General features: G+C 39.1%; 1 protein-coding gene across 2 annotated transcripts in view; it reads left to right on the plus strand.

Moving 5' to 3' along the window:
* The window catches only part of LOC123508596 (WD repeat-containing protein 37-like), a 22,720-nt gene continuing 4,189 nt past the window's right edge, over positions 1-18,531 (plus strand). Inside the window, exons 1-9 of one of the 2 annotated variants that reach the window (XM_045262373.1) lie at positions 1-158; positions 5,004-5,161; positions 11,369-11,439; positions 12,041-12,160; positions 13,761-13,952; positions 14,531-14,703; positions 15,117-15,502; positions 17,156-17,225; positions 17,643-17,819. In XM_045262373.1, coding sequence (XP_045118308.1) covers positions 5,025-5,161; positions 11,369-11,439; positions 12,041-12,160; positions 13,761-13,952; positions 14,531-14,703; positions 15,117-15,502; positions 17,156-17,225; positions 17,643-17,819 — 1,326 coding nt within the window. In that variant the 5' untranslated portion in view covers positions 1-158; positions 5,004-5,024. Of the gene's footprint in view, positions 159-4,797; positions 4,821-5,003; positions 5,162-11,368; positions 11,440-12,040; positions 12,161-13,760; positions 13,953-14,530; positions 14,704-15,116; positions 15,503-17,155; positions 17,226-17,642; positions 17,820-18,531 lie in introns of those variants that run through there. The other variant, XM_045262374.1, reaches the window with a different exon arrangement.

Here is an 18,531-nt window from a genome sequence, read left to right on the forward strand (position 1 = left end):
GTTCTGATTGGCTGGGAGTGACTGGAGAGGTCAAGATGGTGGAAGTTCAGGAGTAATCAGGTGTTGAGTGTAAACAAGAGCTCCCCAGTTAGAAGAATTGAGTATTTTGGTCATTATTGGCTCGTCCAGGGTCGTTACTTGTACCGTGGGCGTGGGAGGTGAGTGGCAACGTGGGCGTGGGTGGAGTAAAAGCCATCTGTGGGTTACTGTTGTTGTTATTTGGGTTGTTAATGGTGGAATTGTCTTTTTTTTTAGGTTATTGGTATTAGCTGTGGTAATGGGTTAGCTCGTTCATTACTGGGACGCTTTTTTTTTTTTTTTTTACAGTGTGTATGATTAGACGATTTTACTGACATTTGGAAGGGTCTATAGAGGACAGATGATTGATGGCCATACCCTTCACTATTTTAATTCCCATATAGGTTTCTGAAGCTGTATAGAATTGCCAAATAGTACGTAGAATTTACGTGAATTAATATCTGGTACTGAAGGGGTCAATGAGCGTGGGTACAGGTGATGATGGTGTGTGTATGTGGTTATCTCACCTGCTCATACCACTGAGATTGATGTGTGTGTGTGTGTGTGTGTGTAGTCACCATGATAACAGTCACGGGCTACACACACGGCTGATTTTGTTTATAATGGTGCAAGATTAGGGTTGCCACGTATTAACTATAAAAATACCTGAAATTTTCACAAACACATAATATAATATTACAACACATGTAAATCAATATATTTTTAGTCATTATAACCACAAAACCAAAACTTGTAATGCATCTTGTTACCTTGTGGTGATATAAGAGTAATTTCGGAATACTGTTTGCTTGTTTGTGGCCTTGTTACTGCAGCACACACACACACACACACACACACACACACACACACACACAATATATATATATATATATATATATATATATATATATATATATATATATATATATATATATATATATATATATATATATATATATATATATATATATATATATATATATATATATATATATATATATATATATATATATATATATATATATATATATATATATATATATATATATATATATATGTGTGTGTGTGTGTGTGTGTGTGTGTATTCACCTAGTTGTATTCACCTAGTTGTAATTTTACAGGGCCTGGGTATCATACTGTGTGGCCCCGTCTCCATATCTACACACATCCAACTTTCCTTTAAAACTATGCACACTCCTCGCTGACACCACCTCCTCACTCAAACCATTCCACACCTCCACACATCTTTGTGGGAAACTATATTTCTTCACATCCTTCAAGCATATTCCCTTGGCTATCTTTTTACTATGCGATCTCGTAGTTCTATTTAAGTTTTCCTCTCTCAACATCATTTGCTCATTATCCACTTCATCCAGTCCTTTCAACAGTTTATAAACCTGTATTAAATCTCCTCTTTCTCTTCTTTGTTCCAAGGTAAGCAAATTCATTTCTTTTAATCTCTCCTCATAGGTCATTTCTGCCAATTCCAGAACCATTTTTGTTGCCATTCTCTGCAATCTCTCCAACTTCCTTATATGCTTCTTTTTATAAGGGGACCAAACCACTCCAGCATATTCCAATCTTGGTCTAATTACCGTACTAATTAATTTCTTCATCATATCTTTATCCATATAATGGAAGGCTAATCCAATATTTCTTATCAAATTATATGTTTCTCCAAACATCTTATCAATATGAGCCTCAAACTGCCCATGGTCTTGTATTATCACTCCCAAATCCTTTTCCTTTTCCACCTTTTTCAACACTACTTCTTCACCCATCTTATATGACCCTCTTGGCCATCTTCCACTCTTCCCCATCTCCATCACATGACTTTTGCTCAGATTAAATTCCATTTCCCACCTCTTGCTCCACTCCCAATTCTTATCCAGATCTGCCTGTAAAATTTCACAATCTTCTTCATGCTTCACACACCTACACAACTTCGCATCATCCGCAAACAAATTAATATAACTGTTTACTCCCTCTGGCATGTCATTAATATATACAAGGAAAAGTATTGGTGCCAGCACTGAGCCTTGTGGGACTCCACTCTCCACCACCAACCAGTCCGACTTTGCATCCCTTATTACCGTTCTCATCTCCCTCCATCTCAAGTAGTTTTCCATCCACTTTAACACTTTTCCTTTCAGTCCTCCATAAATCTCTAATTTCCATAGCAGTCTCATGTGAGGTACCTTGTCAAAAGCTTTCTTTAAATCCAAATATACACAGTCCATCCATCCCTCTCTCTCTTGTATTTTGTCAACCACTCTTGAATAAAAGCTCAGTAGATTTGTTACACATGACCTCCCTTTCCTAAAGCCAAATTGATGATCCAATAATAATTTATGATCCTCCAGGAACCGTATCCAATATTTCTTTATCACCCTCTCACAAATCTTACCGACCACACTTGTTAGAGACACAGGTCTATAGTTAAGAGGCTCTTCCTTACTGCCTCCCTTATAAATGGGCACCACTTCAGCTCTTTTCCACTCCACCGGTACTTCCCTGTTTCTAATGAGCACCTTATAATATCATATAATGGATCAATCAATTCTTCTCTACACTCCTTCAATAATTTTCCTGAAACTTCATCTGGTCCCATCGCTTTATCATCTTTAAGTTCCTCCAACATTTTATATAACTCCTTTTAGGTATCTTAATGTCATCCATGTGCACATTTCCTTGTACATTCTGAGGCTTTACAAACATTGTTTCTTTAGTAAATACTTGCTGAAACCTATTATTTAGCAATTCTGCTATATTCTTAGGGTCATCTACTATCCCTTGCTCTCCTTTTAATCTTTCAATGGACTCTCTCTTTTTAAGTTTACCATTTATGAACCTGTGTGTGTGTGTGTGTGTGTGTGTGTGTGTGTGTGTGTGTGTGTGTGTGTGTGTGTGTGTGTGTGTGTGTGTGTGTGTGTGTGTGTGTGTGTGTGCTGCAGTAACAAGGCCACAAACAAGCAAACAGTAATCCGACGTGACTCTTATATCACCACAGGGTAACAAGATGCATTACAAGTTTTGGTTTTGTGGTTAAAATGACTCTAAAAAATAAACAGATAAATGATAAGGAGCCTAGTTGTGTTTGGGTATCAATTCAGTCAGGTTGATAATCTGTAAAGTTTATTTGTGACATTATTGTTGAGATTAGAAAGTGTAACATTCTGACAAAAGTCTTTTTAACAAGTTATAAAAATATGTTATTCTGACAGAAGATATGGGTTTTTATATTTATATATTTTATTTACTTGTTTTGCCTTGTTTATTTTCTTATCTTTATATTTCTATCAAGTAAAAAGAAGAAAAAAAACATTCTGACAATGTTTCTCTCTCTCTCTCTCTCTCTCTCTCTCTCTCTCTCTCTCTCTCTCTCTCTCTCTCTCTCTCTCTCTCTCTCTCTCTCTCTCTCAAATTGAACCTGACCTAATTAACTGCCACTTACAGTCTTTCATCTAATTATTTATCTACATATAGTTTTTAAGGGTGCTCATAATGTTACTGAAAATTCTTGCCAAACAAGTATGATTGTGAACTAATAGCTAGAAATAATCCTGAGGGTATCTTTCTCCTCCATTTCCAGCAACCTTTCACCCAATTGTAAGAGATAAGCATAATTCTTAACCAATCTCTATCCTATCTAGTCCTTATAAACCACACGTAGCAAGCAAACAGCCTTTAACCCAGTCAGAGCAGGTAAACAGAATCATGAACTAATCTCTATATCTAATCCTTAAAAATACCACAAGAGATAAATGGAAAAAAAGTTTCACCCAATCAATGCAGGCAAACATCACCTAATCTCTTATCATATTTGATTCTTATAAACACCACAAATGCAACAAACCAACCTTTTTTTCTAATTCTGAACTAATCTGTTTCTGTGTTTCCATCTTCCTATAACCTAAATTCCAATAGCCTAAATTCATTCAAGAGGGAGGTTTCAAGATGTTTATCTATTGGCTAACTTTTTAATTTACTTGGGAACTGGCATCTAAGTAGGTCTTTTTGTTTAATAATTTTTGTTGCCCTTGCCAGATTTTTCTTACTTAAAAAAATAAGTAAAAAGAATCCTTACAAACACCACAAAGTTAACAAACCACCCCATCACATTATTTATATATATATATATATATATATATATATATATATATATATATATATATATATATATATATATATATATATATATATTATTTATAAGAAAAAAGTCTGTCAAAGGTAACATAAAACGGAAAAAAAGCCTACTTAGTTGCTAGTCCCCTTGTAGATCTGTGAGAGTTAGCCAAAAGAAAGAGATAAATGTCTTGAAATCTCCCTCTTGAATTAATTCAGCCCATAGGAAATTGGAAATACAGAAGCAGGCAAGGAGTTTAAGAGTTTTCCGGAGAAAGGTATGAATGATTGAGAGTACTGATTAACTCTTGCATTAGAGCAGCATTTCTCAACCTTTTTACCCATGCATAACCCTTAGAAATAAATTACATGTCTCAAGGAACCCCTGCTCAAAAACAAAATTATATATATACCATATATTTCTCATTTTATTTTCATCGTATTTCACGTGACAAATATCATAATATAGATTTTTTAACAACTGGTTTAAGGAAAAATAATATATTATAATATTACAATAACCAATAATTTATTGTGCGTGTTTAGTTATATTACGTATTTGAAATTAAATCAAAGTAAAAAGTGTATTAGCTTATCTAATTTGTTCTTGCAGAACCCTAGGGTTACAGGGAACCCTGGTTGAGAAACCCTGCATTAGAGTGTTGGACTGAGTAGGGGTGAGAGGAGGAAGAAAATCTTGTGTAGTAAGGCTGCAGGAGGAGAGGAGACATGCAGTTAGCAAGATCAGAAGAGCATTTAATATGAAAATAGCAATAGAAGATAGCAAGAAATGCAACATTCAACTCATTTCTATACCTGATCCCTACAAACACCACATATTGACGGTTTTCCCCTCGCAGCAGGGCGTGTGACCCACCGTGATGCCTCAGGATGGTGTGGGCAGCAAGTCTGGTGGGAAGAAAAGATCCGGGGGCGTTCCTCGGGTCCGCAGCCACACAGACGCCGAGCTGCAGTACTACCGGGACCAGGACCATGATGTGCTGCCATCACACCTCAGGTATTGGTGGTGGTGCTGCCCTTGATAGTCACTACTCTGCCACCACCTATTGCTGTGTGGGAGAGATTGTTTCTTGTGATTTTTTGTTTTTGTTTATTCATTCTTTGTGTGTGTGTGTGTGTGTGTGTGTTGTATTGTACAGGGTTCAAGTGGGGCTCATGGTGTCCCGTCTCCATTTATCAAATTTTTCCTTAAAGTTATCCACATTATGTGCTGTAACAACTTAATCACTCAGTGCATTCCACTTTTCCATCGTTCTATGTAGAGAACTATTTTCCAATATCCTTCAGACACTACCTCATCCTAATCTAGCTTCTGTCACCAGCACCAGATCTTCCTTGTCTTTTTTTTCAACGCCATTTACTATGTTATACATTGTTATTAGGTCTCCTCGTTTTATTTTGTAAGGTTGGCAGTCCCATTTCCTTCAGCCGTTCCTCATAAGTTAGGTCCTTTAGTTCCAGCACCACCTTTGTAACTATCTTCTCGATCTGTTCTAATCTTCTTATATCATTTGTAGAGCTTGGTGACCACACCACTGCTGCATATTCCAGCTTTGGACTTATCATGCTCGTAATAATTGTTTTCATCATATCTTTGTCTATGAATTGAAATTCCACTATAATATTAGTCAACATTTTATATGCTAATCCAAATATCCTACTTATGTGTTTTTCAGGATTCAGATTTTCCTGTGTAATCCCTCCCAGGTCTTTTTCCTCTTTAGTCTTCATTATTTGTTCCTCTCTCATTAGATAGTTCCTTACCAGTCTTCTCTTACTCTTTCTCAATTCTATTACATGACATTTTTTGCCATTGAATTCTAATTTCCACTTCTTACTCCACTCGTAGATTTTGTTTATATCTTCCTGCAGCAGCAAACAGTTCCCTCGGGTTCTGATTACTCTTAGTAATTTTGCATCATCAGCAAACAAATTAATATAACTGTCTACCCCATTTTGTATGTCATTTACATATATCTGGAACATAATGGGGGCTAACACTGACCCTTGTGGCACTCCACTTGTTACTTTACTCCAAGATGAGTATGTATCTCTGATCATGGTTCTCATCTTTCTGTCCTTAAAGTAAACCCTTATCCAATCTAACAAAGTTCCTCTTAGTCCTCCTATGCTCTCTAACTTCCAAAGTAGTCTGCCGTGAAGGACTATCAAAACCCTTTTTATGTCCAGGTATACTGTGTCCTCCCATCGATCTCTGCTCTCCAGTCCTTTTATTACTCTTGAGTAGAAATTTAATAAGTTTGACACACATGATTGTCCTGTCCTGTATGTGTGTTTTACCTAGTTGTAGTTTTACAGGGCCTGGGCTTTACACTCATGTGGCCCCGTCTCCATATCAGTGTGTGTGTGTGTGTGTGTGTGTGTGTGTGTGTGTGTATTCACCTAGTTGTAATTTTACAGGGCCTGGGTATCATACTCGTGTGGCCCTGTCTCCATATCTACACACATCCAACTTTCCTTTAAAACTATGCACACTCCTCGCTGACACCACCTCCTCACTCAAACCATTCCACACCTCCACACATCTTTGTGGGAAACTATATTTCTTCACATCCTTCAAGCATATTCCCTTGGCTATCTTTTTACTATGCGATCTCGTAGTTCTATTTAAGTTTTCCTCTCTCAACATCATTTGCTCATTATCCACTTCATCCAGTCCATTCAACAGTTTATAAACCTGTATTAAATCTCCTCTTTCTCTTCTTTGTTCCAAGGTAAGCAAATTCATTTCTTTTAATCTCTCCTCATAGGTCATTTCTGCCAATTCCAGAACCATTTTTGTTGCCATTCTCTGCAATCTCTCCAACTTCCTTATATGCTTTTTTTATAAGGGGACCAAACCACTCCAGCATATTCCAATCTTGGTCTAATTACCGTACTAATTAATTTCTTCATCATATCTTTATCCATATAATGGAAGGCTAATCCAATATTTTTTTATCAAATTATACATTTCTCCAAACATCTTATCAATATGAGCCTCAAACTGCCCATGGTCTTGTATTATCACTCCCAAATCCTTTTCCTTTTCCACCTTTTTCAACACTACTTCTTCACCCATCTTATATGACCCTCTTGGCCGTCTTCCACTCTTCCCCATCTCCATCACATGACTTTTGCTCAGATTAAATTCCATTTGCCACCTCTTGCTCCACTCCCAAATCTTATCCAGATCTGCCTGTAAAATTTCACAATCTTCTTCACTCTTCACACACCTACACAACTTCGCATCATCTGCAAACAAATTAATATAACTGTTTACTCCCTCTCTCTGGCATGTCATTAATATATACAAGGAAAAGTATTGGTGCCAGCGCTGAGCCTTGTGGGACTCCACTCTCCACCACCAACCAGTCCGACTTTGCATCCCTTATTACCGTTCTCATCTCCCTCCATCTCAAGTAGTTTTCCTTTCAGTCCTCCATAAATGTGTGTGTGTGTGTGTGTGTGTGTGTGTGTGTGTGTTTGTGTTGTGATAGTCTTTTATTGTCTTTCAAGGTTTTTTTTTGCCTTTTTTTGTTTTGCAGTTGATTTTTTTTATTATTTTTCTATCTGTTCATCTCTCATTGTTATTATCATTATATATTAAGGAGAAGGTAGTAGACACCAACTGAAACATTAACTTACTCCAAGTGAGACCTTATAGCACTAATTCAGGGGGTGCTGTGAACCTTCTATTAAAGCTAGTTGTGATCTCGCTAAACGTTTCCCTTTGTGTCTCACAACTCAAGGGGGCAGTCAGAGCCTACCCTCTAAAGACAACTCTCCTTCTTCACACAAAACTACATGCACTTACCACACATACACCCTTCACTTGAAAATCAAAACCTAAAAGAAAAATAGGAACTCGTTATAATGCCTCGGAGTCCCCTTCTGGGGAGGGGACCAAAAATGTCCCCAGGTCGGACGCCTCTCTTGTTAACGACCCCAAATACCTTGACATCTCCCTCAATTTTTTTTACATTAACTTCTGTAACATTCGCAGTCTTAGATCTAATTTTCAATCTGTAGAACACCACCTCTCCTCTACTAAACCTCATCTTCTTTTCCTCACTGAAACACAGCTGTCTGAGGCAACTGACAGTAGCCCCTTCTCTGTTCCCTCCTACTTTCTCTATTCTCATTTTCATTCCAAAGCTGGATGTTGGGTCTATGTACGCAATGACTTAACTTGCTCTCGTGCCCACGCTCTTAAGTCTTCTGAGATTTCCACCATCTGGCTTCAACTTAACAGTCACTCTCAAACTAAATTCATCCATGATTTTTATCTCTCACCTAACTCTTCTGACTATAGTAAATTCTTCGACTATTTAACTTCCAAAGTGGAGCACATTCTGTCCCTGTACCCTTTCACTGAGATTTCCATTCTTGATGATTTCAATGTTCACCACCAGCTTTGGCTTTCCTCTCCCTTCACTGACCATCCTGGTGAACTAGCCTTAAACTTTGCTATCCTCCATGACCTAGAGCAACTGGTGCAACACCCTACTCGTATTCCTGACTGTCTTGGAGACACGCCCAACATTCTTGATCTCTTCCTCACCTCTAATCTTTCTGCTGATGCTGTTACCCTTTCATCTCCGTTGGGCTCCTCTGATCATAATCCCATTTCTATATCTTGTCCTATTTCTCCAATCCCTCCACGGGATCCCCCAAAGCGAAGGTGCCTCTGCCAGCTAGGAGGACCTGAGGAGGTATTATGCTGACTTTCCCTAGAATGATTACTGCTTCCGTGTCAGAGACCCATCTCTTTGTGCTGAACGCATACCAGAGGTGATAGTGTCTGGCATGGAGGTGTACATTACTCATTCTTTATCTCAACCTAAATCTTCTAAACCTTGGTTTAACTCAGCCTGTTCTTGTGCTATACATGATAGAGAGGTTGCCCACAAACGGTACTTGACTCTTCCATCTCCTGAATCTCATGCACTTTATATCTCTGCCTGAAATCATGCCAAGTCTGTTCTTCAACTTGCCAAACACTCCTTCATAAGTAGAAAATGTCAAAATCTTTCAAACTCAAACTCCCCTCGAGACTTCTGGCATCTAGCCAAAAACATCTCAAATAACTTCACTTCTTCATCTTTCCCTCCTTTATTCCATCCCAATGGCACCACTGCCATCTCTTCTGTCTCTAAAGCTGAACTCTTATCTCAAACCTTTGCTCACAACTCCACCTTGGATAATTCTGGGCTTGTCCATCCCTCTCCTCCTCCTTCTGACTATTTCAAGTCTACAATTAAAATTCTTCGTAATGATGTTTTCCATGCCCTTGCTGGCCTAAACCCTCGGAAGGCTTATGGTCCTGATGGGGTCCCTCCTATTGTTCTCAAAAACTGTGCTTTCGTGTTTGCACCTTGCCTGGCCAAACTCTTCCAACTTTGTCTATCGACTTCTACCTTTCCTTCCTGCTGGAAGTTTGTCTACATTCAGCCTGTTCCTAAAAAGGGTTACCTTTCTAACCCCTCAAACTACCGTCCTATAGCTTTAATCTCTTGCTTGTCTAAAGTTTTTTAATCTATCCTGAATAGGAAGATTCTCAAACATCTGTCACTTCACAATCTTCTGGCTTTCCTTACTGAGTCTTGGTCATCCTCTTTTAGAGATTTCGATGAAACTTTTGCTGTAGTGTTAGACATATCAAAAGCTTTTGATAGAGTCTGGCACAAAGCTTTGATTTCAAAACTGTCCTCCTACGACTTCTATCCTTCTCTCTGCAACTTTATCTCATGTTTCCTTTCTGACCGCTCTATTGCTGCTGTGATAGACAGCCACTGTTCTCCTAAATCTATTAATAGGGGTGTTCCTCAGCATTTTGTCCTGTCACCCACTCTCTTTCTATTATTCATTAATGACCTTCTTAACCAAACTTCTTGCCTTATCCACTCCTACGCTGATGATACCACCCTACATCTTTCCACGTCCTTTCAGAGACGACCAACCCTTCAGGAAGTCAACAGATCACGCAGGGACACCACAGAACGCCTGACTTCCGATCTTTCTAAGATTTCCGATTGGGGCAGAGAAAATCTAGTAGTTTTCAATGCCTCAAAAACTCAATTCCTCCATCTATCAACTCGATACAACCTTCCAGACAACTATCCCCTCTTCTTCAATGACACTCAACTGTCTCCCTCTTCTACAATGAATATCCTCGGTCTGTCTTTTGCTCATGATCTTAACTGGAAACTTCACATCTCATCTCTTGCTAAAACAGCTTCTATGAAGTTAGGTGTTCTGAGGTGTCTCAGCCAGTTTTTCTCACCCCTTCTACTGCTTACTCTGTATAAGGGGGGTGTTTCAGTCACATAGTTTTACTAGATAGGGTGGAATCAAAAGCTCTTCGTCTCATCAACTCCCCTCCTCTGACTAACTGTCTTCAACCTCTTTCTCACCGCCAGAATGTTACATCTCTTTCTATCTTTTATCGCTATATTCATGCTAACTGTTCTATTGATCTTGCTAATTGCATGCCTCCCCTCCTCCTGCAGCCTCGCTGCACAAGGCTTTCTTCTTCCTCTCATGCCTATTCTGTCCAACTCTTTAACGCAAGAGTTAACCAGTACTCTCAATCATTCATCCCTTTTACTGGTAAACTCTGGAACTCCCTCCCTGCATCTGTATTTCTGAATTCCTACGACTTGTCTTCTTTTAAGAGGGAGGTATTGAGGCATTTGCTCCCCAACTTTGGCTGATGCTTTTACAATTTTTAGAGAGCAAGCACTCAAGTGGGCTTTTTTTTTTTTTTTTTTTTTTTTTTTTTTTCTCTCTCTCCCTTGGCTGGCCCTCTTCCTTACATAAAACAAAAAATTTACTCATTTTTATTTATTTATTTATGTGTGTTTGAGTTATAATATTCTTTTTGTGTCTTGAGTTCATCTTTGTTTTTTTGAGTTTTTTTCTTTTACACGTTGAATAGTGGTTGAACACCAGCTTTTTTTTTGTACTTTCTGAGTTATTGTTTTCATTCTTAGTCCATTATAAACATGAAGACCAGTATCAGTTTGACTGCACTGGTTATTTTCATCATCACTTTAGTATAAATACAGAGAAGAACATATGTTAAATATCCATTAATCTCTAATTAACTATCTTGAAATATCCATGGAGCTCTTATTAACTGAATCTTATTAACTATCTTTAAATATCCAGGAATCCCTTATTAACTATCACTCTTTTTCAGGGTGCGACTTCATGACTTGTTCCTACAGATAGAGAAGGAGTTTGAGGTGCTGTACACTGACAACTTAGCATGTGAGTGTAGCTTCTGTTGTCCCTCCACCATGCACAGCAAATCCACAGTGCAGTGAAATTCAGATATAATGAGTCCTTTAAGCATTTACAAACTTTTGTTTACTAAACTCCAGTACCTGAAAAGTGGTTAGGGTTCATTGACTGGGTGACACTTCGGTATACCTTTGTTTTCCCTTCACGCTGCCACCACCCAGTTTGTAAATGCACATTACCAAACTACTGCATGCTTTTTTTTTTTTTTTTTTTTTTTTTTTAGGGCTAGGACATATAAAATGCACATAAATCATTGCACATTTTTGTTCTCATTACTGTATTATGAAAGGTTGGAATGTTCCAAATGCAGTTGCTTGTGCAAAAGTTTGAGAATCACTAGTATACTAGAACTATCTACCTGCTTCTCTATTTCCATCTTCCTATGATCTGAACTCATTTAAAAGGAAAGTTTCAAGACATTTTATCATATTTTTTTGGCTAGTTATCTCAGACATGCTTGGGGACTGGCATCTAAGTGGGCCTTTTTGTTTAATAGTTTTTAATTGCATTTAGCCAGATTTTCCCTCTTACATAAAAAGAAAGACTAACTTCTGCTAACCTGTCACAGTGCAAGAGAAGGTGGACAGCCTCACGGAGAGGTTGGAGAGGGAGTCGGTGGCCGGGGAGAGAGTGACGGGCACTGAGGAGACAGATGGAGCCTCAACTAAGGGCGGGATTAAGACAAAGTGTAAGTTGTCTGTTTTGTGTGTTATTTATTTTACTAAATTTTCTAAACAAAATAGCTGAGCAATTAACTTTCTCCATTACTTTACTAAATCTTTTATACTGGTGATAAAAAGTGCATAAATTTCTTTCTTAAACATCATACTTTACCAACAATGATAGGGCAGGAAATTGATAACTATACTAACTCCATTATACTTATGAAAAAACCATGTATCTTTTGTGTTAATGTGTTCTGTGCCTCACTAACACTCAGGGCAATAAACTGCTAGATAACAGCATAGCAAACAACTTACTTCATTACATTTCTTGGTGCATGTGTTGGGGGAGGCAGGCAGCTCTCCCTCCCTGCAGCTGGACATGCTTCACGAGTGTGGCTTCCTGCCCTGGGCAACAGATCGCATCACACACATGGGCCTCGCTCCGTGCAACACCAGTGGGATGTATTGCTTGCTAGGCTTGGCTTCACGGCCCACCAGTGTGTTTATGCTGATATGAATAGCAAACCATAATGAACTGTTAATGATACTATAATCTTTTGTCATTATAATATGTAGAGTGATTGTTAGTGCATTTGTCTTCAGAGATACACACTGGTGCGATTGAAATGTTTAATCTTGCTAGGTAGGTGTTGGTATTGCTGCAGTGGTCTTTTATTTACATCAGATGTGATCGAAGGAATGGACATGGCAGAATAGCCTTCTTGTTTCCATCCTTTCATTCCTTCCTTATAAGCTATATGTAATCCATACAGTGTTATATGACCCCATTGTTTTGGTGCCTTGGCTCAGTCCAGACTTGTGTATAATCAAGATCCTTGAATTAATTTCTCCTCCATTTCTTGCCATTCAGCCTTATTTCAGTCCTTTAACTAACTAATAAGGATCCTCAGATTAAACTATTTTACCTTATTTCCTTTCTAATACGTACTGTCTTTTCAGCTTTCTCATCATTCAGCATTATCTCACATTTGTTTTTAAAGTTTAGACAAGCAATAGGAACCGTCAGACTGAATTGCTACTCTTTAACTTTTCAAACACGACAACTTTTCTAAATTTCCACATCATTCAGTCATTTTATGATCTAATGGGCATCTGACATTCAAAGATGCTCAAATTGAACCACTTCGCCTTTTCTTTTTTAAAACACCCATCACCTTCTCATTCACCACTTTAGCCTTTTGGACAAACAACTCAGACACAATGGTGAAAACTGAATACATTGCTCCTTATGCTACTGCCAGATACAACTTAAAGATATGTAGTTTGAGGGAAGTACAGAGCTAAGTGCTGCAATGCTTTGTGGCGTAAAAAATGGTGTAACAAGGAATCCAAGTTTGCCCTATATGATTCTGAAGTGTTACTGATACTTCCCACAAGAATTCTGAGATGCTAACCCAAATAAGTCATGTAATTGCTAATAACATGCCTTTTACAGCACCTTTGGCAAATTAGTGATTCCCCCCTTTCCCCCCCTAAGCCTGTGTCCATTCTACAAAAAAAAAAAAAAAATTCCTGTAAATTACTGTATCCTGTAGTAGTAACACCCTGGAGACTAGAACAGTGGCAGGTAATATGTTCAACTGTTCACATTCCTTCATGCAGCTGGTGGTCCAAGCTCCCAGAAGGTGAAGGCAGCCAACAAGCTGCGTGTCCAGACCTCCAAGATTGTGTCTAGCTTCAAGAATGACTCGGTGTCCTGCCGGATGGTGAAGGAATACGTGGGTCACAGGGACGGCGTGTGGGACGTGGCGGTGTCCAGGGGCGGCACTCCTGTCATCGCCACCGCCTCCGCTGGTCAGTTTTTTTTATCTTTTCCTCTTCTCTCCTTTGTATTAGGGTGAGACTGCTTATTTGTAGCTTTATCTTATCTTCTTGTGTTATAAAGACTGGCCAAGAATAAACATGAACCAAAAAGAATTGCTCATGATGCTGTTCCCAAAAACTACATCCAGTAAGGCCAGTTTCTTTTCTGATTGTCCCTTTATTTACTGACTTGGGAGGAATGGAATATTTTTTACCTATTAGTGGCCAATAACAAAATTATTTAAAATGTTAATTCAGGTTGGAATTCCCTCAAAAATTCCTCCATTAAAAAGGCCAGTTTGTTTCCTGAGTATCACAAGTTTTTTTTTGTAAGTGTCTTAAGCTTTCCTTTAGATTGAGGAGTGGATGAATTATCTTTTATTTCCTCTCATCTTTAAATTTCATGAATATCAAACAATAGAGTGACAAGGTTCCATTGATACTCATTTTTACTTATCATGTTTTTGGTACAGAAATTCCTTTCATTTTATGTCCCACTGCTTCACCACCAGTCTCTCTCCACTCACCCTTTGCCACACTGCTGCTCCACCAGTCTCCTTCCACCACAGACCAGACAGCATGTGTATGGGGCATTGATGGTGGGAAGAACCTGCTGCAGTACACAGGCCACAGTGGCTCAGTCAACTCTGTCAAGTTCCATCCATCGAAAGATCTCATCCTCACTTCCAGCGGGGACCACACAGCCCACATCTGGCAGGCGGTCATCACCCCAGACCAGCTGGTGAGACTGACTCACTCTAGTGGCAATAGATTGTACCTTGCAGATATTTTACATGTTTCGTCATTTTGTGAGTCAGCTCTGTACCCGTATACCAAGTTGGCAATTCCACACTGCATACATGCACATATTATATACACTGTTACCCCTTTCAGTATTGATTCAATTATTTTCTAGCTCATTCAGATTTATGAATATATGGTAATCATATACAAACTTGTATGATTCTTAAGTAATAATTCACCTTTAGGAAGATCTGCAACCTAAAGTGAAATCAACATCATGGCAAGAGTTGACACATTTACAGGAAGCTCTTACTTATTAAAGGTTATTATAATAGGAATTCAGATTAGTTATAGAGCTTGAAGCCTTCATTGGCCTCCCTTCCCTCCAAATAACTGATAACACACACACAGCGAGTCCACTCCTCCGAGGACGAAGTGGACGGGAGTGACAGGGAGGATGAGGATGATGGTGGGCGCTGTGATGGCTCAGGGGGACCGGCCACCCTCCGCACTCCACTGCGGGAGCTGATGGGACACACCAGTGTGGTCATCGCGGCAGACTGGCTTCCTGGCGGAGACCAGGCCATCACCGCAGCCTGGGACCGCACTGCCAACCTGTATGATGCCCACACTGGGGAGCTCCTCTCTCAACTGATTGGACACGACCAGGAGCTGACCCATTGTTGCTCCCACCCCACACAGCGCCTGGTGGTGACAGCGAGTAAGGATACCACATTCAGGCTATGGGACTTCAGGGAAACCATCCACTCCGTCTCTGTTTTCCAGGGACACACAGAGTAGGTTTAAGTGTGTGTGTGTGTGTGTGTGTGTGTGTTTACCTAGTTGTATTGTACAGGGTTCGAGTGGGGCTCATAGTGTCCTGTCTCCATATCTCCATTTATCTAGTTTTTCTTTAAAATCATGCACACTATGTGATGCGAAAATTTCCTTATCCAATGCATTCCATTTTTCCACCGTTCTGTGTGGAAAACTGTATTTTTCAACATCCTTCACACACTGTCTCATCCTGAGGCAGTGTGTGAAGGATGTTGGAAAATACAGTGTGTGTGTGTGTGTGTGTGTATTTACCTAGTTGTAGTTTTACAGGGCCTGGGCTTTATGCTCATGTGGCCCCGTCTCCATATCTACACTTATCCAATTTTTCTTTAAAACTATGCACACTCGTTGCTGACACCACTTCCTCACTCAAACTGTTCCAAGTCTCAACACATCTTTGCGGGAAACTATATTTTTTAACATCTCTCAGACATCTTCCTTTCCTCAGTTTCTTACTATGCGATCTTGTGCTTCTAATGTCATATTCTTCTCTCAGGATTAGTTTCTCATTATCCACTTGATTCATTCCATTAATCAATTTATAAACTTGTATCAGATCCCCTCTCTTCTCTGTTCCAGGGTTGGTAGATCCATAGCTTTTAGTCTCTCATATGTCATCCCTTTAAATTCTGGAACCATTCTTGTAGCCATTTTTTGTAATCTCTCCAATTTCATTGTGTTTCTTTTTATGGGGGGTCCACACAACTCCTGCATATTCCAATCTGGGTCTTATTTTAGTACTTATCAATTTCTTCATCCATGTAGTGAAATGTTAATCCAATATTCCTTAGCAAATTATATGTCTCTGAAAATTCTATCAATATGGCTTACCGGTTGATTATTTTCTTCCATCGTCACTCCCAAGTCCTTTTCCTTTTTAACTTTTTCTAATTCTACTCCATCTCCCATCTTATAGATTCCCACTGGTTGTCTTTCACTCTCCCATTTCCATGACATGGCTTTTGTCCACATTGAATTCCATCTCCCATTTTTTACTCCATTTCTAGATCTCTTTTAAGTCTTCCTGCAGTTTTCACAATCCTCTTTTGTTTTATGACTCTGCACAGTTTCACATCATCCACAAACAGATTTATGTAGTTGTTGACTCTCTCTGGCATGTCGTTTATATATATGAGAAAAAGTATTGGCGCCAATACTGACCCCTGTGGCACTCCGCTGTCTACTGCTCTCCACTTGGACTTCATATCTTTAACTACCATCCTTATTTCTCTCCCCCTCAAGTAATTTGTGTGTGTGTGTGTGTTGCTCCATATTATCATACACACAAAAGTAGGTGTTACTAGTGTATGTTTGTATGTAGTTCTAGATTATCATTCACACAGATTAGGTTTTAACCGTTTCCATGTATATATGTACTTCAAGATCATTATACATATAGTATTAAGAGTGCATATGAATGTGTGTAGCTTTGAATTAAACAAAGCCTATTCATTACTGGTCTTTTTCATATCTCAGAGAGTATATCTATAGTAGTCTTCAGCTTTTACCGGATTGAATCTTTGTCTGGGCCATCCAATGTGGGATTGCCAGCCTGGTATACATGTAGATAGACTAAAGGATCAGTGTGAGGTCTAAGTGTATCACCATTGCAGGAGTGTGACATCTGTGTGCTTCACCCGCGAGGACAAGGTTGTGTCTGGCTCGGATGACCGCAGTGTTAAGGTTGGTGACAAACTCGTTGCACATTTCACTGAATTAGTTTGAGAATTAATATTGGCACCACACACATACATGTGTTCATGTGTGATTCCCTAAACTCAGAAGGATTATTGTTGTAGTCAGTCTGCCAAATTACAGACAATGATGTTAACACTGAATTGTCAGGCATTGTGTATATGTTCATGTAAACATAAGTGAGTTTAGATTTCAGTGATGACCTTCATACCAAGAAGTAACATTGCTGACATGTTTAGTCAAGGCAACATATCCCACGAGTCATAAGGGAGCTTTTAAAGATAAAACAAATTCATGGATGATAAATGGAAATGGGTAGGTTTGTTTTATAGAGGAACCTCCACATGTAGGCCTGCTACCTTCGTGCAGCTTCCCTCTTTTTTATTACGTTCTCTTGTTCCCCAGGTGTGGGATGTGAAGAACATGCGTTCGCCCCTCGCCACCATTCGGCTCGACTCACCCGTCAACAGACTGGCAGTGTCCCCAACCAACGTGATTGCCATCCCTCATGACAATCGCCACGTCAGGCTCTATGACCTGGCTGGCAGCAGGCTGGCCCGCCTTCCACGAAGCAACAGACAGGTGAGACACTCGTTACAAGTTGCCTCAACACTCCACCCATGAAACAATACTGCAATACATACCATCTATCTCTTGTGATGCTTGTTCAAGGATGGCCACAAGTTATTGTCACTTGTGTTTGGCTGCACACATCACATCGTGAAGAGAAATGTTGGTGAGGGGAAATACAGGACAGAACTAAGTAGTTTACTGCCCTAACGTTTTACTTTATGCTTTCTTTGTTCTCTGCATAAGACCACAGTTAAAAATACAGGCAACCCCCGTTTAACGAAGGGGTTACGTTCCTAAAAATCACTTCGTTAGGCGAAACTTCGTTAAGCGAACCGATTATAACAAGTTTAACCCGATTTGAACTTCCATTGAGAGTAAGCAAAGCGAGAGTGCATCATAGTACAGTAAAAGGTTTAATGAAAGTAAAAATTATGAAGTTAAACATTTAGGTAGTTTAATTTAAGTCATTATAATGTACACTAATGCATGTATGTATGTAACTTTATAATGTTGATGGTCTTAACTTTATGAAGGGAGGAAGAGTGAAACGGGAAAGACACTAACCAGCAACCTGTGGAATGTAAACAAAGTGCGCATCATTGTACTGCATACAAAACTTATGTACCACATTTTCACAAGGCTTTCCATTTTATCCATTGTAGAGTCACGAGTTCAGGTGGTTCTTTTAGCTTGCAAGGAAGATACGGTCTCACCAGCCTTC

This window comes from Portunus trituberculatus, chromosome 25 (assembly GCF_017591435.1).
Source record: "Portunus trituberculatus isolate SZX2019 chromosome 25, ASM1759143v1, whole genome shotgun sequence".
NCBI classification, from domain to species: Eukaryota; Metazoa; Arthropoda; class Malacostraca; order Decapoda; family Portunidae; genus Portunus; species Portunus trituberculatus.